The sequence below is a fragment of the Chiloscyllium plagiosum genome, unplaced genomic scaffold (assembly GCF_037043375.1).
Source record: "Chiloscyllium plagiosum isolate Xiang-an unplaced genomic scaffold, Cpla_swu_hap1 HiC_scaffold_11, whole genome shotgun sequence".
In the NCBI taxonomy this organism is placed as follows: domain Eukaryota; kingdom Metazoa; phylum Chordata; class Chondrichthyes; order Orectolobiformes; family Hemiscylliidae; genus Chiloscyllium; species Chiloscyllium plagiosum.
This window is the reverse complement of record NW_028270149.1, coordinates 17,282,022-17,309,801: the sequence shown is the minus strand read 5'-3', so window position 1 is coordinate 17,309,801 and position 27,780 is coordinate 17,282,022. Positions and strand designations below refer to the sequence as shown.

The 27,780-nt window shown below is 44.4% G+C and overlaps 1 protein-coding gene across 6 annotated transcripts in view; it reads right to left on the bottom strand.

The window, feature by feature from the left end:
• The window catches only part of cd99l2 (CD99 molecule-like 2), a 171,027-nt gene that overhangs the window by 49,615 nt on the left and 93,632 nt on the right, over window positions 1–27,780 (bottom strand). For all 6 annotated transcript variants that reach the window (XM_087991870.1, XM_087991874.1, XM_087991872.1 and 3 more), the window contains exons 2-3: window positions 20,036–20,101; window positions 8,889–8,930 (exon numbers count right to left, since the gene is read on the bottom strand). In XM_087991870.1, the coding sequence (XP_087847996.1) occupies window positions 8,889–8,930; window positions 20,036–20,101 (108 nt within the window). The remainder of the gene's footprint in view (window positions 1–8,888; window positions 8,931–20,035; window positions 20,102–27,780) is intronic.

Here is a 27,780-nt window from a genome sequence, read left to right as displayed (position 1 = left end):
ATAGGTTAATCTTTTATTCCAGATTTTTATTGAATTCAAATTTGTCCCTCTGCCATAGAGGGATTCAAATCCGTGTCCCCTGAACAATAACCTAGAGGTTCTGGATTACAAGTACAACAAGGTGTGAGTCAGTCAGCTCAGTTGGCTGAATGGCAGGTTTGCGATACAGAGTGACACTGACAGCATGGGTTCAATTCCCAGGCTAGCTGAGGTTATGGTGAAGACCCCTCTCTCTCTCTGCCTGAAGTGTGGTGACCCTTAAGTTAAACCATCACCAGTCGTCTCTCTCCCTCCAATGTGAGAGCAACCCAATTGTCTAGTGAGACTATGATGATTGTATTTTTTACAATAAGGCCACTATTGCAAAATATGATGAGAAGCAGGGGAGTTTGTGTATTAATTCACATCTTATATGCAACTCATCTTCTTCCTTGCATTACAACACTGATTGCACTTAAAGAAACTAAAGATCTACATTTTCTATGAATCACTGAGATGTATGAATGTTGTAAAAGGTGCTAAAATAATGCAAGTTCTTTGTTTCCTTGATCACAGTTAGCAGGTAAAAGTAATTTAAGACAAAAGAATGAACAGGATAAGTAGATAAAATTTCACATTTCACAGTTCACATCAGAATTGGCAATTAACACAGAAGATTCTAAGTAGCAGTGAAAGTATAGGAGAGACTGACTTTAGGTACTTATAGATGTTCTGCTCAAACTTGGTCTAAATGCAGACAGTAGGCAACTGTATCTGGTTTAGAGTTTGCGGTTGACATGAATAAATTAATGAGGAAAAAAGCTAGCAGCCAAGACACAACAGTTCCCTTTCCTCCACCTGGTTAGCTCTTGAGCTGAATTAAGATTGATGGATAAAGGAGAAGGAAAAGTCAGTTTTCTTCAGGAATGTCGATTCCGCCGACAGAGGTCACTGCAGAATGATGCTTTGAGAGATGCAAAAGTCTTTCATTACCTAATCCACTTAGCACCACATGAGGTTATTGGTTAATTGTGAAGTTCTCGTGTATACACTGCTGTCAAATCTGCCAGCCCCAGCAGTGTGTCAATCGTCGCTAGCTTTTTAAACTTTACAATGACATCCCACTGAATCCAAATCTCCGAAGAATCCATTCACTTTGAAATTATACTTTTTTAGATTCATTATTTTTGGTGCTGCAGTTTGAAATAATGCCAACTATTGTCACACTTCTCAACAGCACATTCTGGTCACACCGGTCAGTTTCGATTGAATGAATTATATTGTGTTCCAAACAGGCATTGAGTTGGGAAAACGGACAGGTAAAAATATTCTCAAGCAATATTATGTGTTTTTGAATGATCCTTTTGGTGTCCCTTCATCCCCAGAAGATACATGATGCTTCCAGATCCCTATCATTGCTCCAGATTCTTGGATAGTTCCATCACAGCATCGGGAATAATCCTTTCCTCCAGATCCTATTAACCCCTCCTTTGCTCACCATACCTCTGGAAATCTCAGCTCTCACAACTTAAATACACACATAGTGTTCCTATGTTTCTGGGCCCCATAACTTTCTTCTTAGTCATCTTAGTTGCTTGGACTCCACTTTCCACACTATTGCTGTAACTCACTCTCCACCCAACACAGATACACCTAGAAACACTTACTCCACTGCTCAGGCATAGTAAAGATCCTACTGTCCAACCCTGTCATGGTAAACCCTAATAGTTCCCCTTTCAACTTCCTGAACCCTTGCTCCCAGTTATTGGTCCCTCCTATAATCACCAGATCCATCAATATTGCTGCCAGATGTTATGTGAAAGTGTTGGAAATGCAGGTCCACTGTAAGGACCAACCAGTATATTTTCTCATCAACCTGTTCAGAGATGTTATTACACACCTGCAGAGTAGGTAAGGCTTGAATTGGGTCCCCATATTCAGAGGTGGGGACACTACCACTGTGCGAGAGGCCCCCTCCTAATGGATAAACCAGTAAAACTCCAGAGCTGATGGAAAGCATGTGATGCCCACTGGAATCTGGCTTTAAGTTCTGGATTCCACTCACTGGGAAAACTAGAGAAGGGAAATTCATGCTGGACTGACCAGTGATGCCAACATCCTGGGAGCAAATACAAACACAGCTGGGTTCACCCCTTCCAACTCCATTTTGATTTGGCTCCCTCCCTCTCCCTTGATGGTCTGCATTACCCTTAACTGGATTTGCACATAAATTAAACAACTGGAAAACATTGGTATGAAAAGAAGAGCTGGATACATTGCCTTTTCTGGGGGGCATTGTGTGTAATTTGATTAATTGATGATGGATAATAGATGAAAAGTACAGTGGGTGATGTGGTGGTGGGAACGTACTGTCTAGTTGAGTTTGATAACACTTCCGTGTAAAAGAAACATTAAGGGGTGGATTGATATCCCACATTGTCTCACGCTGCTAATGCCATGGGCTGGTGCTCCAGAGGCTGATGTTAATGCTTTGGTGCCTTGGATTTAAATCTCATCATTACTTCTGCTGGAAGTTAAATTCAGTTACTATCTCTGGCAAAGAGAGAACTGGATTCAGAGGAGTTCTTGTGACACAGTGGTGTTTCCAAATCTTTGAACTAGGAGACCCGGTTTAAGTCTGAGAAGTGTAATGACATCTTTGAATCGGGTTGATGAGAAAATATCCAGAGCTGGATTCTTCTTTCATGGAGAAGTTGATAAAGAAAGAGTCTGGAGGGGAAGGACAGAAACCGATGCTTGTGCTAAACTATAAAGCCCCTATAAATCTCCAAAATTGTTCCACACACATGGAGATTGGTCTGTTTAAACATCACGGGCCCAGACTGTTCCCATCTTTGGAACACCTCGCCCATCTTAGTGGTCCCATTCCCCAATGTCCCAGGGTCACGAGAGAGCATGCATTCTACCAGCTCAGGTCCATCAGCCTCCTTCTGCTGAGTACTCCAGGTTCAGGCACTTTAATCACTGCCTCCTGCAACCAGCCAGCCACAGAAACGTCAAAAACTCATACTGGACATTGTGTTCATCTCAGTCCAATCACAGCTACTCTGTCATAACAGCTCAAGGAACTCTCCCTCCAACCAATTCCAAACCCTAACAGATCAGGATATTTCAGCACAGCTGGACTTCAAAACCCCAGGACTTCGCTCTACAATAGAACTCCTCCCTGGAACAAATGCACTCACATTTTACACAAACTAAACATTTATTGTAACAACCTCTTAGCTCTCTAACCCTTGATCCTCACTGCATCCAATCTGATACACATTTTTGATCATTTTGTTTTGCATCTTACATTCAAAATAGTGAAGAAACAATGATTAAATACACAAATGGATATGTTAAATTTCAGTTACAGAATGTGAACACCATAGGACTGGGAAAAATACCAGAATTCCATAAACTTACACCACAAACAGATATACTCTGGCACATTAGTCTTGTTCATAAAACAGCGCTGGCACATTACGAGACATAATACTATTACTGATATCATTTATCTCCTTCAATTCTCAGCCCAAAAGCAGATCTGACTCACAGTGGGTAGGGCAGTATCATGGGATAGAGCAAGAAAGCGGATCCTTACTCCACTCCAGCAGGAAACATGAACCAAACCCTATAATCACTGGCACTAACTTGACTCAATCAGCCAACCAGCTATATCAACAACTGAGCTGACCTGCCCCAGGAAGGAGTTTGAGTTAGTGTGATAATGGACACGTCTTCATGCACATAGCAGTATGGAGCTACAAATAGTGTTGGCAGAGGCTCCACAATTCTTTTCATCTCCATCAGACCATAAGAAATAGGAGTGCAAGTAAAGCCATTTGGCCCATCGAGTCCACTCTGCCATTCAATCATGGCTGATGGGCATTTCAGCGCCACTTATCCACACTCTCCCCATATCCCTTAATTCCTTGCGAGATTAAGAATTTATCAATCTCTGCCTTTAAGACACTTAATGTCCCGGCCTCCACTGTGCTCCGTGGCAATAAATTCCACAGGCCCACCACTCTCCGGCTGAAGAAATGTTTCCTCATTTCCATTCTAAATTGACCCCCTGTAATTCTAAGGTTATGCCCATCACCTGATGGAAACAATTGCCCAGCATCCACTCTTTCTAGGCCATGCATCATCTTGTAAGTTTCTATTAGATCTCCCCTCAATCTTCTAAACTCTAACAAATACAATCCCAGGATCTTCAGCCATTCATCATACGTTAGGCCTACCATTCCAGGGATCATCCATGTGAATCTCTGCTGGATAAACTCCAGTGCCAGTATGTCCTTCCTGAGGTGTGGGGCCCAAAACTGGACACAGTATTCTAAATGGGGCTTGACCAGAGCTTTATAAAGTCTTAGCAGCACCTCACTGCTTTTACATTCCAACCCTCTTGAAATAAATGACAAAATCTCATCACATAGCCAAGCAGAAATCTTTCCTACCCTTCCTGTCTGCCATTGGTGTGTGCTGGAAAGATTTACAAACTGATACTCAAACCTTTGACCACGTTATAAATGCACTTTCCTGGACCATCAGGACTCCTGGGATGGAATTGAACATGCAGCACCCACTGCATCGTAGAACCTCTATTTATAAAGATTACATCCATCCTCTGCCGTAATGACCAGCGTCTGCTACAAGAGGTAATCTAATCATTGCCCTCTGACATTCAATGGCGTAACCATCCTGGGCCCTCCTCTGTCAGCACCCTGGGGGTTTACCATTAATCAGAAACTCAATGGGAAATTCAGTGATTACAAGAACTGGTCAGAAGCTAGCGAGTAATTCACCTCCTGACTTCTCAAAGCCTGTGTACCATCTACAGGGCACAAGTCAGGAGAGTGATGGAATACTCCTCCCTTGCTTCAACACTCAAGAAGCTTGACACCACCCAAGCCAAAGCAGCCTGCTTGATTGGCACTACATCCACAAACATCCACTCCCTCCACCACCGATGCTCAGATTAGATTAGATTAGATTAGATTACTTACAGTGTGGAAACAGGCCCTTCGGCCCAACAAGTCCACACCGACCCGCCGAAGCGTAACCCACCCATACCCCTACATTTACCCTTTTACCTAACACTACGGGCAATTTAGCATGGCCAATTCACCTGACTTGCACATCTTTGGACTGTGGGAGGAAACCGGAGCCCCCGGAGGAAACCCACGCAGACACGGGGAGAACGTGCAAACTCCACACAGTCAGTCGCCTGAGTCGGGAATTGAACCCGGGTCTCTGGCGCTGCGAGGCAGCAGTGCTAACCACTGTGCCACCGTGCCGCCCACTGTGCCACCGTGCCGCTCAGTAGGAGTAGTGTTTAAAAGACACACTCCGATCATCACTTAGGCTCCTTAGGCACCTCCTTCCAAATCCACAACTAATTTCATCTAGAAGGACAAGGCCAGCAGATACATGGGAATATTACCGCTCGCAAGTTCCCATCCACACCGTTGACCATTCTGACTTGGAAATATATTGTCATTCCTTCACTGTCGCTGGCCAAATTCCTGGAACGTCCGCCCCTAAAGGCACTGTGGGTCTACCTACAGTGTCAAAATGTGAAGCGCTGGAAAAGCTCAGCAGGTCAGTCAGTATCTGAGGAGCAGGAGAATCGACATTTCAGGCATAAGCCCGTCCTGATGAAGGGCTTATGCCCGAACCATCGACTTTCCTGCTCCTCGGATGCTGCCTGGTCTACTGTGCTTTTCCAGCATCACACTCTCGACTCTGATCTCCAGCATCTGCAGTCCTCACTTTCTCCTGGGTCTACCTGCAGCAAATGGACTGCAGTGGTTCAAGAAGGCAGCTCACCCACCATGTTCTCAACGGCAATTAGGGATGGGCAATAAATGGTGGCCCAGCCAGCGATGCTTGGACCCCGTGAACAAATAAAACAAATCTGGGAATGCATAGCACAAGGGAAAAGAAATAATATTGGGGTTGTGGGCCGTGAGGAGAAAGGTGAAAGGGTGTGCATACACCATAATAAGAAATAACTTTAAAGTGATTCGAGGTCGCCATATTGTTTGAGGTGGTTTGGGAAAGATACAAGCAATCTACTATGTGACATACAACACACTGCTCCTTGTTGTTAAAAGGTGTGGCTGTGTATTACTTGATGTTTCTGCTGCATGTCACAAGGTATAAATGCTGTACCTATCCATGCAGATCCTACGGTCAATTTGCAGTCTGCCGAAATCAGCACGAATTGACTGGTTTTGTCGTTTTTTAAAAAGAATGTTTTAGAGAAATGAATGACGGATATCTCAAAACATTAATACAGATTTATAAATGACTGTAGAAATATGCATTGAGGTTGAAGTGGAAAGAATAGCAGGGCAAATTCGAAAAAAATAAGTAATTGAAATGTGGTGGAGTAATTCAAGGTCTTCAGCATAATGTTGTGCAGCTGAAATCCTTCAAGAAAGGCTCCCAGGGTATAAAGCTGAATACATGTGACATGTCTCCTGCACATATCTATCTTTCCCTTAAATGTAGTGACAATTTTACAATGCAGTAAAGATTCGAAGGCTGTGCTGATAGGGGTAGATGAAGTGAGGTGCATAGAGGTTTACATGAAGCAAACACATCAGTGTACACTCATTAGCCAACTCCTGAGCTGTAAATTCTGAGTGAAAAAGCTCCTAGCACATATTAATATTATTCATTTCATTCACTAATTGATAGGTAAAAAACAATGCAGCATGGATACATCTATTAAAAGCAGCTGCTTAACGCCAGAGACATTATTTTGAATCTTTCTGCAAATTGAATACAGAAGAGCTCAACGGATGACCCTTATTGGTCTTAGTTTGCAACCCTTTGCAGACAGGGTTTACAGGCGTTCAATTCTGTTTTAAACAATCAAACTCTGCACATTTACCACAATGGAGTCAGGATTTCAAGAAGGAATCTTTTCTTTAAATTGTTGACAGTCCTCTGCCAAGTTAACCAATTGCTTTGTTTACTTGCAACTTTCATTTCTACTCCAAAAATCACACAAACCCTTTGTCTGCTACATAGAAGTACATCAAAAATGGTTGCATTGTGCGGATTATTGTTTATTCGTGACAGCAGGTAAACAAGTACCTCCAGGGACTGCAAACTGAAGAATCCTGGCACCGATATGAGAGGCTGCGATTGTCTCTTTTGTGGATGAAGTGTGGGAGGCAAGTGTGTTAGGTATGAACTAAAGCACCACTCCTGATCCCGGACATGCTCACCAGATTGCACGTCGAGCTGACTAAGGGTTGAGGAGTGAGCTTCGGCCTGGGAAAGTGCCTTAATACATGTTACATTTCCTTCCCAAGGCCAGGATGCTGTGAACATAGACTGTTTCTTAAATCTCTAACACTGGATACCTTTTCAATACAAGCATCCTGAGATAGTCAATGATCAAACACAACAAGAAACAATAGTCCAAATAGTCTGATGTGTATCTGAAAGGTAAAATCATATCGCTGAATTATATTTGCGTTGGTACGTTAATCAAAGTGAATGTGAATGCAGAATTGCAGTTTCCTTTAATTTATTCATTGAACACGTGTATATTATTTATATAATACATTAACTGGGGATTCATCTCTGCTTCTACACATATGAACAGATTGAAATAAGATGGTGGGTTAGAAGGTTATCTCCCTGAAAAATATTGCCTATTAAAAACTGTGTAACGTTCGGCTTGGGGGGGGGACGAGGAGAGTCAGGATTAGGGAAGGGCTGACAGGAGATGCTGGGAAGGCAGAATGTGGGCAGAGAAGGGAGGATGGGATGAAGAAGGGATGGAGGAAGAGGAGAAGACGCCGGGGTTGAGTGGGGGATGTGGGTGTTGGTGTGGATTCATGGGAGAACAGACAACAGCAGTTTTGTGGCAGGGGAGAGTGGTTCACTGTCGAATGTCAATCTCCATGCTAGCTGTGATCCAACCAATCAGCGATCTTTTCCAACACAGTATAAATTGGTGCTCTCTTCCTAAGTTTGGTTTCTTGCATCCCAGTCCTGAATCATGTATGACAAAAAGCTCTGAGCCTACGCCTGGACAATTAGGGCCGAAGAGCCTGTTTCCATGCAGTATAACTCAATGACCCTACAACAACGTTTAAATTCTGCACTTCCAAGCAATTATTAACAAGAAGCTTGCCACTCTAATTGCACAAACAGTGAGAGCTCAAACAGAAATGCCTTACTCAAAGTATAAGTTTCACAAGAATTTTAGCAATTTGATCTCTAAATTGGTTAAACAATCATTTTAAACTCTCCTTCCTACAAGATATCCAAAGTCTATGTCATATTTCTGATGAAGGGATTATGCCCGAAACATTGATTCTCCTGCTCCTCAGATGCTGCCTGACCTGCTGTGCTTTTGCAATGCCACACGTTTTGACTCTGATCTCCAGCATCTGCAGTCCTCACTTTCTCCTATGTCATATCAATCAGAGTTAAAACTGTAGCATGGAAAATTGTAGAGTGCTCCATTTCCTACAATTTTAAAACTGTTTCACGTTCAGCATTCCCACTAAAATCACAGTTTGATTGATGTCCCAAAAATCAGTAGCAGGACTAGAACTTCTCTAGGACAATACAAGATGGTATAAGGTATGATGTGTCAAATTGGGAAGAGGCAGGGGTCAGCCCCAATGACAGGGGCAGTCACAACAATTGAAACTGGTTCCTCTAAACAATCTCTTCCAGATCAATTTGACCTAATATTAATTAAATCCCTTTCAGAAATTGACACTTCTGCTGCTTATTTAATCAGCCAACATAAAATTGGACTGTGTAATAACTGGAGTAAGTTGAAGATGGAGAATCAAATTTCTTGAAGCAGTTCTTTTGACATCAAACTGTGTGTCATTGTGTTAGTATTGAAAGAAAGCACTTACCTGAATCTTTCCCACCTGAAGGATTGTGAGGTTTGGCAGGAGCTGTTGAGAAAATAAACATTCTGTTACTGATGTGTACAGCATTGCAGAGTAACGTAAAGGTTTTCAGAGATTATGCTTAGGTGATGTGTTCACAATCATTTCCATTTAGCTGATTCAGAGTGAAGGACTGAAATCATTTGGATAATTCATGCATTTCAGTGCTAATCTATGGCATTGCATTGATATACCAATTAGTGTAATACCTATGCCAAGCCAAAGTTTAAATTCAGCTTTACACCCCACGGAGCCAGTTTCCTCACTCAGCCAGGCAACAAAATGAGGGATGGGCTAGAAAACAAAAATCTAAATCATGTCACCTTGACTGCTTCTGCCCATCTGCACCTTCAGTTACCGAGTGGCAGCATTAAAGAACAAAAAATGCAGCAGAAAACTGAAGAGGAAGTTAAAATACAGTAATTTAAAAGATACAGAAAGCAATTGGATCTTGGTTAAAAAAAGAGACCAGTTTCACCTTTGGAAGTTTTTAAGATGGAGTTGGAAATGATCTGCATTTGCGTTAACATTGAGTCATTTACAACCACCGGAAATTTTAAAGCAGCATCTAAATTTTATGTCAATTTTAAATCACATCTAATGAACTACTTTCTGAAATTAATCACTGTTATAGGATAGGCAATGTAGCCAATTTGCACATAAAAAATTTGTTCCATAAAGAACCAAAGGCTCCAGAACTTGCCACTCCCCGAGCCAAGCTTTTCCAGTACACTTAACTAACATCTACTCAACAGTGTGGAACATTGCCCAGGTATGTCCTGTACACAAAAAGCAGGACAAACCAACCTGGCCAATTACCACCCTACCTGTCCACTCTTGATTGTCAATAAAGTGATGGCAAGTGTCACTGATTGTGCCATCAAGCAGCACCTGCTCAGCAATAACCTGCACAGTGATGCTCAGTCCGGGTTCTGCCAGGGCCACTCAGCTCCTCACATCATTACAGCCTTAGATCAAACATGGGCAAAACAGCTGAATTCCAGAGGTGAGGAGAGAGTGACAGCCCTTGACATAAAGACTGCATTTGAACAACTGTGGAGCCCGAGCACGGTGGCACAGTGGTTAGCACTGCTGCCTCACAGCGCCGGAGACCCGGGTCAATTCCCACCTCAGGCGACTGACTGTGTGGAGTTTGCACGTTCTCCCCGTGTCTGTGTGGGTTTCCTCCGGGTGCTCCAGTTTCCTCCCACAGTCCAAAGATGTGCAGGTCAGGTGAATTGGCCATGCTAAATTGCCCATAGTGTTAGGTAAGGGGTATGGGTGGGTTGCGCTTCGGCGGGTCGGTGTGGACTTGTTGGGCCGAAGGGCCTGTTTCCACACTGTAATGTAATCTAATCTAATCTAAAAAAAAACTGGAATCAGTGGGTATTAGGGAGAAAATGTTTCACCAGTTGGAGTCATATCTGGCACGTAGGAAGTAGATTGTGATTGTAGGAAGTCAGTCATCCCATTTCCAGGACATTGCTGCAGAATTTATTGATTGATTAACTGATTTGATTGATTTATTGACTGCCATGTGTATTTTGTTACAAAGTAAAGTGAAAAATGTTATACAGTATTGCAACTCTCCAGCACCGTCTTAAAACATAGAAAAAAAACCAAAACACAGAATGTTTGGATCATTGGAATCTCTTCTGGTGTAGAAGTGACTTGTATAAGAAGGATGGATTGCACCTGAAGTGGGAGGGGATTAATGTACTGGGAGGGAGATTTGCTACAGTTGCTCGAGAGGATTTAAACTAGTAAGGTGCAGGGGAAGAGGAGGGTGGGGACTCAGGAGATAGTGAGGAAAGAGATCAGTCTGAGATTGGTACAGTTAGGAAAGGGAGTAAGCCAAACACTCAGGAACAAAGCAGAGAAAGGTAAATTAAACTGTAATTATTTCAATGCAAGCAGTCGAACAGGGAAGGCAGCTGAACTCAGGGTATGGTTAGGAATATGGGACTGGGATATCATAGCAAGTACAGAGATGCGACTCAGGGATTGACAGGACTGGCAGCTTAATGTTCCAGGATACAAATGCTATAAGAAGGACAGAAAGGGAGGCAAGAGAGGCATTGAAGGTATAACATTACAGCTGTTCTTAGGGAGGATATTCCTGGGAACGTGTCCAGGGAAGTTATTTGGGTGGTACTGAAAAATAAGATAAGGATGATTACCTTATTGGGATTGTACTATAGACTGTAGGAGAAAGTGAGGACTTCAGATGCTGCAAATCAGAGATGGAAAATGTGGCACTGGAGAAGCACAGCAGGTCAGGCAGCATCCAAGGAGCAGGAGAATTGACATGAAGAACCTATGCCCGAAAAGTCAATTGTCCTGCTCCTCAGATGCTGCCTTACGATGCTGTGCTTTTCCAGCACCACACTTTTCGACTCTGTGCTATAGACCTCCCCAGTAGTCAGTGGGAAATTTGTAAGGAGATCGCAGGTATCCGTAAGAATAATAGGGTGGTTATGGTAAGGGATTTTAACTTGCCAAACATAAACTGGCGCAGCCATAGTGTTAAGGGTTTAAATGCTTCTTCATCAGGTGTTTGTGGAGTATAAGATCATAAGACACTGAATTTATAGCAAAGGTTTACAGTGTGATGCAACTGAAATTATATATTGAAAAAGACCTGGATTGTTTGTTGCGTCTCTCATATTTTAGAATGAACATGTTGGTTCTACAGACACTCTCTCCTCCAGGCTCATACGCTCACGCAGATCCTCTCTTATACTTAACCTCTTTCTCATATGGTCACATATACACTCCCACACTCACACACGCACTCTCTCACAGACTTGTACCCCTTGACACTCACACACATATACACCCTCTCTCACAGACATGCATAACCACTCCCCCATTCCCCCGAACACACCCACATGTGCGTGTGCGCGTGTGCGCGTGTACACACACACGTTTGTGGGTGAATTTGTACTTGCTGAATTACATTTTATTTTGCTCAGAACCTGCATGATTCTATGTTAGATTCTGTAAATCTGTTTTTTTAGATTAGAATCAGTCTGAACATTGTGGCATGGACAGTCTCACACAGGACACCTCACACCTTCAATGCATTATCTGGGCTGACATGATACCAACTGTTAAAGTTCACTTGAGAATGTAACTTTAAAAAAGTTCTGTGATTTACATATGAAAGAACTGAAATCAATGTGTTCATTCTAAAAGGTGAGAGGCTTAAAAAACAATCCAGGTCTTTTTTTCAATATATAATTTCAGTTACGTCACACTGTAAACTTTTGCTTTAAATTATGTATCTAATGATCTTATGTCCACAATCACTTGATGAAGGAGCAGCACTCTGAAAGCTAGTGCTTCCAAATAAACCTGTTGGACTATAACTTGATCTTGTGATTTTCAACTCGATAACTATAATCTCAGTTCTGGGAATCGCTCAGCAAAGCAGGGGAAAATAAAATATCCCTCTCTGTCAACTTAACTCCTCTTCCCCCAATATGCAGAATGTCAGCACAGCAGATGTGGCTGTGGACAGAACTTCAAACAATGCTAGAACTGGAATGGTAAGTACATTCACTGATAGATCTCACTTTGTGAGAACTGGATGCTCTTTTATTGACTGCAGGTGGAGTTGGCACCCTGATTAGATGTTTAACAGAATTTAATGATGAATATTTTTCAGTTGGCTGAACCAGCGCAAGTGGAAACCTGATTCTAATTAGAGGCTTAACAAAAAGCAGAGGACAATAAAAACAACTGTGGAGGCTAGAGTTTGAAGAATCACTTCAGCAGTTTGCAGATAGTTTTGGTCTCTACACATGAAGAGCCTCTTAACTAAGGTTCCTTTAAAAAAAACAAGTGAGCGCAATTTTGATGATCAAATACATGTCTTTTATTTCTTTCAACTTCTGGGCTGTTTGTATCTATAAAGATATGAATTTGATTTATTTTCATCATTGGAACTATACAGGGGGAACTAGTCTCAATGTGTCTAAATGAAAGAACTGGTTTTGTTCTAGATTCTAAGATGCGAGTCAGAATCTATGCTAATTTTCTATAGCCTCAGCAGGAGGTGGTATGGATATAGACATCATTGGCTAAATCAGCACTTACTGCCCACCCTAATGTGGAGGTGCTGGTGTTAGACTGGACTAAGTTAAAAGTTACACAACACCAGATGATAGTCCAACAGTGTTATTTGGAAGTACTAGCTTTTGGAATGCTGCTCCTTCATCAGGTAGCAGCAGTGCTGTGGGGTCTGGAGTCACATGTAGTCCTGATCAGATAAAAGGACATTTGTAAACCAGACAGGTTTTAGCAAAAATCAACCGCGGTTACATGATTGCCATTAGACTACTTTTAAATTCATGATTTTATTCTTTTGTTTAAGCATTGATTTAAACTTCACCGTCTGTCATGCTGGGATTCAGACCCATGTCCTCGGAACATGAGGTTCAGGGTTTCTAGTCCAGTGACACTGCCATCATCTCCCCAGATAAGAAATACTTATAATCTCTCCATCTGAGAAAACAAACGAAGGTTGGTCGTGAGGGCGATCCCTTTAATAGTTGGTCAGCCAGATTCCATTCATCCGAATGCCTTCACCCTTGAACTTCGATGTTCACCTGAATCATGTTGTCAACATCACCAGAAGCAGACTGCAGTGTCTGTAGCACTGAGATGTTTTGTCTCATTGGCTGAGCTCCTCTCCTTTAAGTGAGGGTGGTGGTTGTCGGAGAATCAGACAGGGGCATAAGAATAACTACAGATAGGGAAGTGATAGAGAGACTGACAGTGACTGATGCTGGATAGAATTCAAATGAAACATCTGATGCTCAAGGGAACTGTATCTCCGGAAATGTAGCACATTTGCTTCCTCCCTGTGTGCCAGAACTGAAAGCGCTTGTGTGTTCTAGACGGTGCACAGACAGGATTTGTTTCCTTGTTCTTGTTAATTTGTTTTTCCGCAAATTGAGGCTGCTGACTCCCTGGAGTGGCCTTGGCTGCAGATGAGCAGACTTGCTGCTGGCAGCTGCATTAGGCTCCTCCTGAATCATCCTTTCTGAGCTTCTTCCTAAGCAGCATTTTGCTGCTGACTTGGCCAAAGGAAATGCCATGAGGTTAATCGGTAATGAAGAACTCTTTCTGTGTTTAACTAGGGTTTCTTATGGTTCAGTGATGTGGTTTTGCTTGAGCTGAAGCAGTATTTTGTCAGCATTAGCATTAAACCTTAATGCAATAGACAATAGGCAACATTTACATTAGTCTCCTGAGCAGTATTCTGAGAAGACTGCACTACCATTAACTTCAATTCAACTATGGATATGAATGGGGCAGGATATAGCTAAGTCAATATGTCAGAGGGGGTGCTTTGAACATCCACCATTGCAACAGCCACACAAACCCTGCATTTCAAAAAACCAGGAGGCATTAAAAGTAAATCAATTGTTTCATGAAGTCTCGTGCCACCCAGCAAAACTATTGCCCTCGCGAGTTTTGAGAAGATTTGTAGCTCAGGTTGAGGTTCTAGATGTAGGTTTGCTCACTGAGCTGGAAGGTTCATTTTCAGATGTTTCGCCACTATACTAGGTAACATCTTCAGTGAGCCTCCGGACAAAGCTATTGTCTTTGTGCAGGATAGTGGGACAGACACCGGGCCCTTCAGCTTGGACTGGGCGAAGGTCTTTAACAGAATACAGTATTGTAAAGATACATGATGGATGGACTCTGTGCTTTGGGGTGGGAATCTGCAAATGGAAACTACTGCTCAACGCGGTAGCTATCCGAAAGCTTCCCAATTAAATCTGGAGTCAGGCAAAGCTGTCCCCTTTCCCTCCTGTCCTGTTCTGTATTGTACAGATCCCTTGGCTTAATCCATCAACAAGAAAGACTCCTGTATTAGAGAGCGGACTCTTCGAGGGTGGTGTAGACATTCTGATCAACACCTCCATGCACATAAACGAGTTCATCTCGTTCCGTTCAGATCCGTTGCGTAAGTTCATGACTATCTGTAACCTGGAGGGCAGGGATACACTGCAAAGGCACAAGGTAAAAGACCCAGGGCAGGCATGATGAGGTGAATGGGACATCCTTCAGCGATGTCACAATCCTGCGATACAATTTGAACTGGCCTCGGGAACCAAGGGGCGGCACAGTGGCTCAGTGGTCATCCCTGCTGCCTCACAGCGCCAGGGACCCGGGTTTGATCCCAGCCTCTGGCGTGTGTCTGTAGCGTCACGTGCATTAGTCAGGGGAAATGTAGAGAAATAAGTAAATGGGTCTGGCTGGATTACTCTTCAGAGGGTCGGTGTGGACTTGCTGGGCTGACGGTCCTGTTTCTACACTGTAGGGATTCTAAGGTAAAAACGAAGAGACAAAAATGAAGCCATGTTCTGTGGGAATGAGGCTGACTAATCCTTTGGCCCCTTTACTGTCAGGTCAGATTACCTGAAGGTGCTGGGGATATGGTTCCGAGGTGTCATGGTGTGCATTTAATAATGAGAAGAAATGAGTAGCTGTGGTCAAGCAAAAACTAGATATAAGGGAGTGATAGTCCCTCTCCATAGGGAGTAAGAATCCAGTCATCAATTGAGAGAGATTTGTGGTGTTACTCTACATGACACAGCCTGGCTCACTCCTCATTCCTGCACTGTGGAAATCAATCAGTTGTGCCTTTATCCTTTACAAGGTTGAAGATGAACTGGGTTCATAGGGCACGATGTGCAAACCTCTGGATAAAAGGAAAGAAACAACATAACCAGCATCGTTCTCAGCCTGATGACCAGCTGTATCAAGGTGTTCACAGACCCTCAGCATGCAAACTAGGTATAAACAAGGACTGCAGATGCTGGTAACCAGAGTCTAGATTAGAGTGGTGCTGGAAAATCGACATTGATGAAGGGCTTTTGCCTGAACTGTTGATTTTCCTGCTCCTCAAATGCTACCTGACCTGCTGTGCTTTTCCAGCACCACTCTAATCTAGACTCAGCATGCAAACACCAAGTGTCACGTCGTGCTGTGATTCCATCTATCTCCATTGTTACGGAGTACAGGTCTGGCCCCAGAACATTCCAACAATGCCTCTGGCCACAAGTTCACCAGGTGGTGGTCAATATGTAATATCCTTGAGGTCCTGAGGGGGGCAAAGAGAGATAGATTCATAGGTTCATACAGCGCAGAAAAAGCCCTTTGGCCCATCAAGCCCTACATAACTAAAGTGAACTAATCCCAATTCCTGGCATGGTAGAACCTGTTTGACAGGGCAGGCTGTCTATGTCACTTGACAGATGCTTCAACAACAGAACTTACCAACACACGCCAAAATGTGGCTTTGTTGGTGAAGAGCAAAGGGCAATAACAAAATGCACTGGTTTAATGTGGTTTGATTTCTTGTGATTAACTCTTTAAGTCCCTTAAAAGCATTTCAAGGGAATGCAAGCTCAGTCTGTACAACTGATGGCCATTTTGAACCTGCTCTCCTGAAGAACTGACTGAGAGTGCGATGTGGTGGAGCTGCAGATTGCAGAATTGTTTCTCCATCAATGTGCGGATCTACAATGTATTCAACGGGACTATCTGGAGGAACAGATCCTTCAAACTAAAGGAAACGACTAACACAGAGTGACCGTTTCCTACGCAGTAGCCTGATCAGCAGATTCGATTGATGCCATGATGTCAGGAATGTTCAGGTCCACATGAGTAACAGTATTCCCTTCCTGCATCACTGATTGGGGGAAAATGCAACATTTGGGGTGATATCCAACATTTGCTGAAGAGAATATTTTCACCTGGTATCTGTACTGGTAGTTTGTATGGGATTCAGACTTTGTGGTGGATCACCTATAATTCAATCAGGTCTCCAGGACCCTGGTAGGTCATCCCTGAGCTAAGCTGTAAGGTAGAAATAAGCCTCCCCCACATGGATGGACCCTCTGGATTCACTACAGCTGGTCACTCCAGGATTCCTCACTGCTATCCCACTCAACTTAATCCATTGTGCACCAAAATATCAGGTTTCTCAATGCTGCTGAATGAGCTGCTTGTCTCCATTGGACAACTGGCCTCTAGAAACCCCTGCCCCTCTGTGAACTGTTTTCTGAGGCTGTCCTCCAGCTCCTGGTCCAATAACATGAGTCCAATCACTTGGTGACACTGTAGGATTCAGTATCCCAGACATCCCATATCTTACCTCAACTCCTGATGTTCCTGTTTTGGAGCAATAACCTTGTGTCAATTGGAAGGTCAACCCTGTTCGCCTTGCATTCACTCATACGGCATTTTTCATCTGAGCACTTCTTGCTCAGTCCTCGCACACCACGGTGAAGGCCCATCTTAATCTTGTCGTGATGCTGTTACCCATTTACTGACCTGACCGTCTTCAACCATTATAGTGAGGTCAAGGAAATGCGTGGTCGGAAGGAGTGGATCTGATCCATAGCAGACAGAGTGAGGAGTGAGGCTAAATGCAGGTTGCTATTGGAAGAATAAACCAGGTACTCAGGCCTCTTTCACTTGCACTCAGGTAAGATGTGTAGACAATCACGTAGAGTATGTTAGCATCATTCACACTGTCCTTTATCCTCTGGGTGATTGAGGTGCTGCAGCTATGCCGAAGACTTTGCAAAGGTCCTGGAGGGTCTCACCCTCAAAGTTGCACCTCTGCGATCTGTATTGGACCTCCTTAATAGGCTAGGAGAAAGTGAGGTCTGCAGATGCTGGAGATCAAAGTTGAAACTTTCTTGCTGGAACAGCACAGCAGGTCAGGCAGCATCCAGGGAACAGGAGATTCGACGTTTCGGGCACATTCCTGAAGAAGGGCCTGTGCCCGAAACGTCGAATCTCCTGTTCCCTGGATGCTGCCTGACCTGCTGTGCTGTTCCAGCAATAAAGTTTCAACTCCTTAATAGGCTAACCAATCACACACTGCCCGCATCAACCAGCCAGAGCTATCTGAGTTTGAAGGTTATTTCATGACAAATGGAAAAGGTGAAACTACACCTGGCCTTACCTCTCTGGCCCTGGTTCCATTCTTACTCACAAGTGACACTCATTTCAAATGTGATAGCAAATCAGGATCAGAATGCTGCCTTTGACTTGGAGAATGGGCATAGCGTCAGCCACAGCCCCTTCCCACTGAATAGGAATGTGTTCCCTCCCAAGGTTAGTCTTTCAATTAAGTCCACACAGCTGAACCCAATTACCACTGTTGATGGCATTACCACGACCGAGCTCTTCACCAAGACGTGAAGAGGAAAAAAAAGGAAAACAAACTAAAGAAAGGTGGACAGAGCAAATGAGCCCCAGGCTCAGAAACCCTACTCCACTGCCATCTTTTTTTCCCACAGTGGAAATGCTCAGACATTAGGGAGATTGACGTCTTTAAGACTGTAGCAGATATAGATTTTGTCCACGAGAATGGTCTGTTTGAATGTGAAATGTCAGGGAGGATCGAGGGACATGTATACAAGATATGAGATGACAAGAGATTATTCGCTCACCTTCTGGAGTAAGACGTGAGATGGCTCTGTGGTTGGGGATTCAGCAGTATGCACCAGTCACACAAACAATTCCCAATTATTCTGGGAACTGTTTTGTATCCAATCAGCACCCTATAAAACTCAGGGAATCAAATCCGCATCCATCAGTCTGGTGCTAGTGCAGCAGCATTCAGTTTGCTGTGCTACCATTGATCATCATTTGACACGTTCTGAGATAAAACTTGTTTTGAAGGAGAATCTTTGACGTTTTTATTGTACTCTGGTGTCAATTCCAATCTGAAATTTGGGCTAAATCTGCTAACATGTTAGCTTGCTACAAAGCTTAGACCAGAAGACCGTAAGTCAAAAAGGCAGAAATAGTCCAAAGATGTGCAGGTTAGGTGAATTGGCCGTGCTAAATTGCCCACAGTGTTAGGTGCATTATTCAGGGGTAAATGTAGGGGAATGTGTCTGGGTGGGTTGCTCTTCGGAGGGTCGGTGTGGACTCATTGGACCAAAGGGCCTGTTTCCACACTGTAGGGAATCTAGTCTAATCTAATCTAGGCCATTCAGCCCATCAAGTCTGCTCCATCACTCAATGAGATTGTGGCTGATCTGATAATTCTCAACTCCACTTTCCTGCCTTTTTCCTACAGCCCTTGATTGTTAGACTGATTAAAAATCTGTCTATCTCAGCCTTGAATATACTTAATTACCTAGTCACAACAGTCCTCAACAGTAAAGAATTCCACAGATTCACAGCCATCTGAGAGAATAAATTCCTCATCATCTGCATCTTAAAATTGCAATCCCTGATTCAGAGATGATGCGCTCTGGTCCTAGACTCTCCCACAAGGAGAAGCAACCATTTTGCATCTGCCCTGTGAAGTCCCATAAGAATCTTGTATATTTCCACGGGGTGATCTCTCCTTCTTCTACATTCCAATGAGTGCAGGCCTAACCTACCCACCTCTCCACAGTGCTGAAGAACTGCAATATATAGAGTCATAGAGATGTACAGCATGGGAACAGACCCTTCAGTCCAACCTGTCCATGCCGACCAGATATCCCAACCCAATCTAGTCCCACCTGCCAGCACCCGGTCCATATCCCTCCAAACCCTTCCTATTCATATACCCATCCGAATGCCTCTTAAATGTTGCAAATGTACCAGCCTCCACCACTTCCTCTGGCAGCTCATTCCATATATGTACAACCCTCTGTGTGAAAAAGTTGTTAGGTCTCTTTTATATCTTTCCCCTCTCACCCTAAATCTATGCCCTCTAGTTCTGGACTCCCCAACACCAGGGAAAAGACTTTGTCTATTTACCCTATCCATGTTGTCGAATACAGCTCCAACAATGTTTTCTTTTTAAAAAGAATCAAGGATTCCACTCTAGGAATCTGCATTCCTTTACATAAGATTTGGACAGTATTTCCATGCAGGCATCAAACACACACACTCACACATGCATATACATACATACATGCACACATACACTCACACATGCATATATATATATATATACACATACATACACACACACACTCACACATGCATATACACATAAATACATACAAAAACACATGCACACATAACAATAGCCAGACACATGCTAGAAGATTCTCTCAATTCAAGAAACTTACTTGGCTTTGGAGTGACGTCGTCAGAGATAGCATCAAAGAGGTCAAAGTCATCACTACCACCTAAAACTAAAACAAAATGTAAAATATCAGAGGCATGTTACAAATATTGTATCAAATCTATTTCTGACTAACTGCTGTTTTCAAGACAATGAGTGAGGAGACTCTGTCACAGAGCAAGCTCAAGGTGAGGTGTGTCACTACCTCAGGCAGGGAAGATTTATTCAAAAGGCATCTTCTTCAAGTTGGTGTCAAACTCATGAACTGCCATGACAATATCCTTCTGTTTATGTTCAACTTTAAATTTTTAATTTAAAAGAGTTTTGAAAGTCTGTAGATCTAGTATCCTCCAGTCACACAGGGACATTTACACATTTTTCCCGCAGACTAAGCAGTAACAGACAACTTTGCTATCAGGGTCAAAGGAAAGCTTCAGCGTTGTGTGAACCAGGATATTACTGACATTTTTCAACAATATCCAAAAGTGCTTACAGTCAGCTTTGAGATTCTGGTGGAATTTCTTGTATATGTGTCACTTGAGAAGTAAGCACGGCTGTTAATCTTGTCAAGACCATAGACCTATGATTTCAAAAACAATTCTTTCAAGCAATAATCTGACTTATTACTCAAGTGCAAAACACTGCAGCTTGGTGTCTCAGTGTTTAGCACTGCTGCCTCAGAGTCAGAGTCAGTGTCAGGGACTGGGGTTCAATTCCAGCCTTGGGCAACTCTCTGTGTGGAGTTCGCACATTCTCCCCGTGTCTGCCTGGGTTTCTTCTGAGTGTTCTGGTTTTCTCCCATAATCCAAAGATGTGCAGGTAAAGTGAATTGGCCATGTTATATTGCCCATTGTGTTCAGGAATGTGTAGGTTAGGTGCATTAGTCAGGGGTAAATGTAGAGTTATGGGGTAGGGGAATGGGTCTTGGTGCGATACTTGGAGGGTCAGGGTGGACTTGTTTGGCCGAAGGGCCTGTTCCTGCACTGTAGGGATTCTATGATTCTATGACTGCGGATGTTGGAAATCTGAAATAAAGATTAAAAACACAGGGAATGCTGGAGAACTTAGCAAATCTGGAAGTGTTTATGGATAGAGATACAGAGTTAACATTTCAAATTCAATATGTTGCTTCTTCAGACTGAAAGGTGGTGGAAAATGATGGCTTTTACGATGTTGAGAGACTGGGAGGAGAAACAACTGGAGTGGATTGTTTGTGAGAGTGCACTGAGCAAAACAAAAGGAGTGATAATGGTAGTAAAGGGAGTGACAGAGATGTCAAATAGGTGTAAATGAAGGTCGTAGAAAGAAAAAGGGTCCACACTGCTGAAAGAAAAGTTAGCTAGACACAAAAAGTCGCAGCTGATGGTATCCTGCTGGAGGTGGTGGAAATGGAGGAAGATGATCCCTGAATGAAGAGACTGGAGGCTGGAAAGTGAAGACAAGGGGAATTGCAGCATTGTTTTGAGAGGGAGGGGTGAAGGCAAAAGCACCTCCCCGTGGAAGCAGCAACATCCTTCATCATTGGGGAAGAGTGGACACAGAAATAGCTCATATTAGACAATAGACAATAGGTGCAGGAGTACGCCATTCTGCCCTTCGAGCCTGCCCACCATTCAATATGATCATGGCTGATCATCCTTAATCAGTATCCTGTTCCTGCCTTATCTCCATAACCCTTGATTCCACTATCCTTAAGAGCTGTATCCAACTCTTTCTTAAATGAATCCAGAATTGGCCTCCACTGCCCTCTGGGGCAGAGCATTCCACACAGCCACCACTCTCTGGGTGAAGAAGTTTCTCCTCATCTCTGTCCTAAATGGTCTACCCCGTATTTTTTAAGCTGTGTCCCCTGGTTCGGCACTCACCCATCAGCTGAAACATGTTTCCTTCCTCCAGAGTGTCCAATCCTTTAATAATCTTATGTCTCAATCAGATCCCCTCTCAGTCTTCTAAACTCAAGGGTATACAAGCCCAGTCGCTCCAGTCTTTCAGCGTAAGGTAGTCCCGCCATTCCAGGAATTGACCTCATGAACCTACGCTGCACTCCCTCAATAGCCAGAATGTCTTTCCTCAAATTTGGAGAGCAGAACTGCACACAGTACTCCAGGTGTGGTCTCACCAGGGCCCTGCACAGCTGCAGAAGAACCTCTTTGCTTCTATACTCAATCCCTCTTGTTATGAAGGCCAGCATACTATTAGCCTTCTTCACTACCTGCTGTACATGCATGCTTACCTTCATTGACTGGTATACAAGAACACCCAGATCTCTTTGTACTGTCCCTTTACCTAAATTGATTCCATTTAGGTAGTAGGAAGTGAGATGCTGGAGATCAGAGCTGAAAATGTGTTGCTGGAAAAGCGCAGCAGGTCAGGCAGCATAATTCCTGAAGAAGGGCTTATGCCCGAAACGTCGATTCTCCTGTTCCTTGGATGCTGCCTGACCTGCTGCGCTTTTCCAGCAACACATTTTCAGCTCCATTTAGGTAGTAATCTGCCTTCCTGTTCTTGCTACCAAAGTGGATAACCATACATTTATCCACATTAAACTGCATCTGCCATGCATCTGCCCACTCACCTAACCTGTCCAGGTCACCCTGTAATCTCCTAACATCCTCCTCACATTTCACCCTCCCACCCAGCTTAGTATCATCAGCAAATTTGCTAATGTTATTACTAATACCATCTTCTATATCATTAACATATATTGTAAAAAGCTGCGGTCCCAGCACTGATCCCTGCGGTACCCCACTGGTCACTGCCTGCCATTCCAAAATGGAGCCGTTTATCACTACTCTTTGTTTCCTATCAGCCAACCAACTTTCAATCCAAGTTAGTACTTTGCCCCCAATCCCCTTCATAAATCCATGCTGACTCTGACCTATCCTGTTACTACTATCCAGATGTGTCATAATTTCATCCTTTATAATAGACTCCAGCGTCTTTCCCACCACTGAGGTCAGACTAACTGGTCTATAGTTTCCTGCTTTCTCTCTTCCACCTTTCTTAAAAATGAGATGGTGGGTGAAATAGAGTCTGCGGCAGCTTTGAGGTAATGGGAGCCAGTGCTGATAGAGAGGGTCAAGAATGTGCATGAGGTCAATCTTTATAGATGTGCTGCAGAGGGCATCACAGCATGGTATAGTAACTGCTCATTCCATACCACAAGAAACCACAGAGAGCTGTGAACACAGACAAATCTGCAGTCCTCACTTTCTCCCAATCTATTACACAAATCAGCCTTCCATCCAGTGACTCCATCTATACTTCCTGCCACCTCGGGAAAGCACCCAACATAATCAAAGATCCCTCCTACCCCAGTTGTATGCTCTCCGACCCTCTTCCATCTTGCAGATATAAAAGTTTGTTCACACATAGAAGAACAGTTTCTTCCTTGCTGTTATCAGAGTTTTGAACAGACCTCTCAAATGTTAATTCAGATCTCTGTGCACCTTCTCTGCTGCTGTAACACTGTATTCTGCACTCTGTTCTGCTACCCTTATGTACTTTGTATGGTACGATCTGCCTGCATAGCACGCATAGGCCCACTTTTCACAGCATCTCGGTACATGTACATAGGGTAGTGGTGGAGGATTGTTTTTCAGACAGGAGGCCTGTGACCAGTGGTGTGCCACAAGCATCAGTGCTGGGTTCACTGCTTTTTGACATTTACATAAATGATTTGGATGTGAATATAGGAGGAATGGTTAGTATGTTTGCAGATGACACCAAAACTGGTGGGGTAGTGGACAGTGAAGAAGGTTATCTGAGAGTACAACAGGACCTTGATCAGATGGACCAATGGGCTGAGCAGTCGCAGATGGAGTTTCATTTTGATAAATGTGAGGTGCTGCTTTTTGGTAAGGCAAATCAGGGCTGGACTTAAGTACTTAATGGCAGGGTCTTAGAAGTATTGCCAAACAAACAGACCTTGGGATGCACGTTCATTGCTCCTTGAAAGTGAAGTCACAGGTAGATAGGATAGTGAAGGCATTGGGTATGCTTGCCTTTATTAGTCAGTGCATTGAATATAGGAATTAAAGGTCATGTTGGGGCTGTACAGGACATTGGTGAGGCCACTTTTTGAATATTGCATTCAATTCTGGTCTCCCTGCTTTGAAAAGATATTATTAAACTTGAAATGATGCAGAAAAGACTGACAAGGATGTTGCCAGGGTTGAATGGTTTAAGCTGTATGGAGAGTCTGAATAGGCTGGGGTTATTTTCCCTGGAGTATCGGACACTGAGGGGTGACCTTATAGAGGTTTTTAAAAACATGAGCAGCATGGATGGGGTAAATAGACAAGGTCTTTTTCTCAGAGTAGGAAAAGCCAAAATTAAAGGGCAAAATTAAGGTGAGAGGGGATAGATATAAAAAGGACCCAAGGGGCAACATTTTCATGGTGAATGTATGGAAGTGGTGGAGGCTGGTACAATTACAGCATTCAAAAGGCAGCTAGATGGGTACATAAATAGGAAGGGTTTAGAGGGATATTGGGTCAAATGTTGGCAAATGGGACTAGATTAATTTAGGATATCTGGCCAGCATGGACAACTTGGACCGAAGGGTCTGTTTCCGTGCTGTATAACTATGACTCTATGTGACAACAATAAATCAATCGATATCCCCAGCGCATTAATCCAGATCTGTGAATTACTTGTTCAGTATATGTTACACATGCATTGACTTTCTGAGCTACAGTATAAAAGAAACGTCCCCCTCCAACTCTATTTTGATTTAATCCCTGCCCTCCCCTTCACTGTTTGATCACACAGCATTGCCCTTTTGTGAAGGGTACTGCTTGTCACTGGCCACTTGGGTGTCTTCCTATCTTCCTGGTGGTGGAAATTGAATAAAGATTCATGCACTTTGTGTCTCTCACTGTGTCTCAAACCTGCACACACATACCATGGGTGCTGGGGAAAAAAAATAATAATAAGCACTACCGCAGTTAGGCGGTAGTGTGGGGGTTATTTAAAAAAAAGGAAAAAAAAATAAAAGAAACGTTCAATCAATCCTAATGGCCCACTATAAACTTGCACTGAAGGATAAAATATAATCGCAAAAAGTACTGTGTTTGGGAGACCAAGTACACTTATATGCTGCAGTTGGATGGTTAATCTTCCAGGGCCAAGTTACCAGCAAAGCTTATCACAAGCAAGTTTCTCTCAATCAGTTCCTGATGTGCCATGCCTTCCTCTTTGCAAGCCTAAATAAAGGCCCCTTTGCATTCTGTATGACCTCTTTGAGTTGTGAAGACAGTGTCTCTGATAGGCTACTACGAGTTCAACACGCGGCGTGACATCGAATAATTCTTCCGCCGCCTTCGCCTCCGCGCCTACTTCTTCAACCAGGATTCTCGCCCACCCTCTGACGACCCCTTCTCCCACCTCCAACACACCCCATCCACCTGGACACCCCGTGCTGGCCTCTTACCCGCCCTCGATCTCTTCATAGCCAACTGCCGCTGCGACATTAACCGCCTCAACTTCTCCACCCCTCTCACCCACTCCAACCTCTCACCCTCAGAACGTGCAGCCCTCCACTCCCTCCGTTCCAACCCCAACCTCACTATCAAACCAGCAGACAAGGGAGGCGCGGTAGTAGTTTGGCGCACCGACCTTTATACCGCTGAGGCTAAACGCCAGCTCACGGACACCTCCTCCTACTGCCCCCTTGACCATGACCCCACCGCCCACCACCAAACGATCATCTCCCAGACCGTCCATAACCTCATCACCTCAGGGGATCTCCCATCCACTGCCTCCAACCTCATAGTCCCACAACCCCGCACCGCCCGTTTCTACCTCCTGCCCAAAATCCATAAACCTGACTGCCCCAGCCGACCCATTGTCTCAGCCTGCTCCTGCCCCACCGAACCCATCTCTGCATACCTCGACACCGTCCTGTCCCCCTTAGTCCAAGAACTCCCCACCTACGTTTGGGATACCACCCACGCTTTCCACCTCCTCCATGATTTTCGCTTCCCCAGTCCCCAACGCCTTATCTTCACCATGGACATCCAGTCCCTGTACACCTCCATTCCCCATCACAAAGGACTCAAAGCCCTCCGCTTCTTCCTTTCCCGCCGTACCAACCAGTACCCTTCTACTGACACCCTCCTTCGACTGACTGAACTGGTCCTCACCCTGAACAACTTCTCTTTCCAATCCTCCCACTTCCTCCAAACCAATGGACCCCAGCTATGCCTGCCTCTTCGTAGGATATGTGGGACAGTCCATCTTCCGCAGCTACACTGGCACCATCCCCACCTTTTCCTCCGCTACATCGATGACTGTATCGGCGCTGCCTTGTGCTCCCACGAGGAAGTTGAACAGTTCATCCACTTTACCAACACCTTCCACCCCGACCTCAAATTCACCTGGACCGTCTCAGACTCCTCCCTACCCTTCCTAGACCTTTCCATTTCTATCTCGGGCGACCGAATCAACACGGACATTTACTATAAACCGACCGACTCCCACAGCTACCTAGACGACACTTCCTCCCACCCTGCCCCCTGTAAAAACGCCATCCCATATTCCCAATTCCTTTGTCTCCACCGCATCTACTCCCAGGAGGACCAGTTCCAAATCCGTACAACCCAGATGGCCTCCTTCTTCAAGGACCGCAATTTCCCCCCAGACATGGTCGACAATGCCCTCCACCACATATCTTCCACTTCCCGCTCCTCCGCCCTTGAGCTCAGCCCCTCCAACCGCCACCAGGACAGAACCCCACTGGTCCTCACCTACCACCCCATCAATCTCCATGTACAGCGGATCATCCGCCGTCATTTCCGCCGCCTCCAAACGGACCCCACCACCAGGGAGATATTTCCCTCCCCTCCCCTATCAGCATTCCGAAAAGACCACTCCCTCCGTTACTCCCTCGTCAGGTCCACACCCCCCACCAACCCAACCTCCACTCCCGGCACCTTCCCCTGCAACCGCAAGAAATGCAAAACGTGCGCCCACACCTCTCCCCTTACTTCCCTCCAAGGCCCCAAGGGATACTTTCATATCCGCCACAAATTCACCTGCACCTCCACACACATCATCTATTGCATCCGCTACACCTGATGTGGCCTCCTCTATATTGGGGAGACAGGCCACCTACTTGCAGAACGGTTCAGAGAACACCTCTGGGACACCCGGACCAACCAGCCCAACCACCCTGTGGATCAACACTTCAACTCCCCCTCCACCAAGGACATGCAAGTCCTTGGACTCCTCCATCGCCAGACCATGGCAACACGACGGTTGGAGGAAGAGCGCCTCATCTTCCGCCTAGGAACCCTCCAACCACAAGGGATGAACTCAGATTTCTCCAGTTTCCTCATTTCCCCTCCCCCCACCTTGTCTCAGTCAAATCCCTCGAACTCAGCACCGCCTTCCTAACCTGCAAACTTCTTCCTGACCTCTCCGCCCCCACCCCATTCCGGCCTATCACCCTCACCTTGACCTCCTTCCACCTATCGCATTTCCAACGCCCCTCCACCAAGTCCCTCCTCACTACCTTTTATCTTAGCCTCCTGGGCACACTTTCCTCATTCCTGAAGAAGGGCTTATGCCCGAAACGTCGATTCTCCTGTTCCTTGGATGCTGCCTGACCTGCTGCGCTTTTCCATCAACACATTTTCAGCTACTACTGCCATCTCTTGAGCCACCAGCAGGAGGCAGGTTTGCAGAAAGGAAGGCCAGCAATCTCAACAGAAATGAAAGTTATAGCTTCAGGAATGTGTCTTCAAA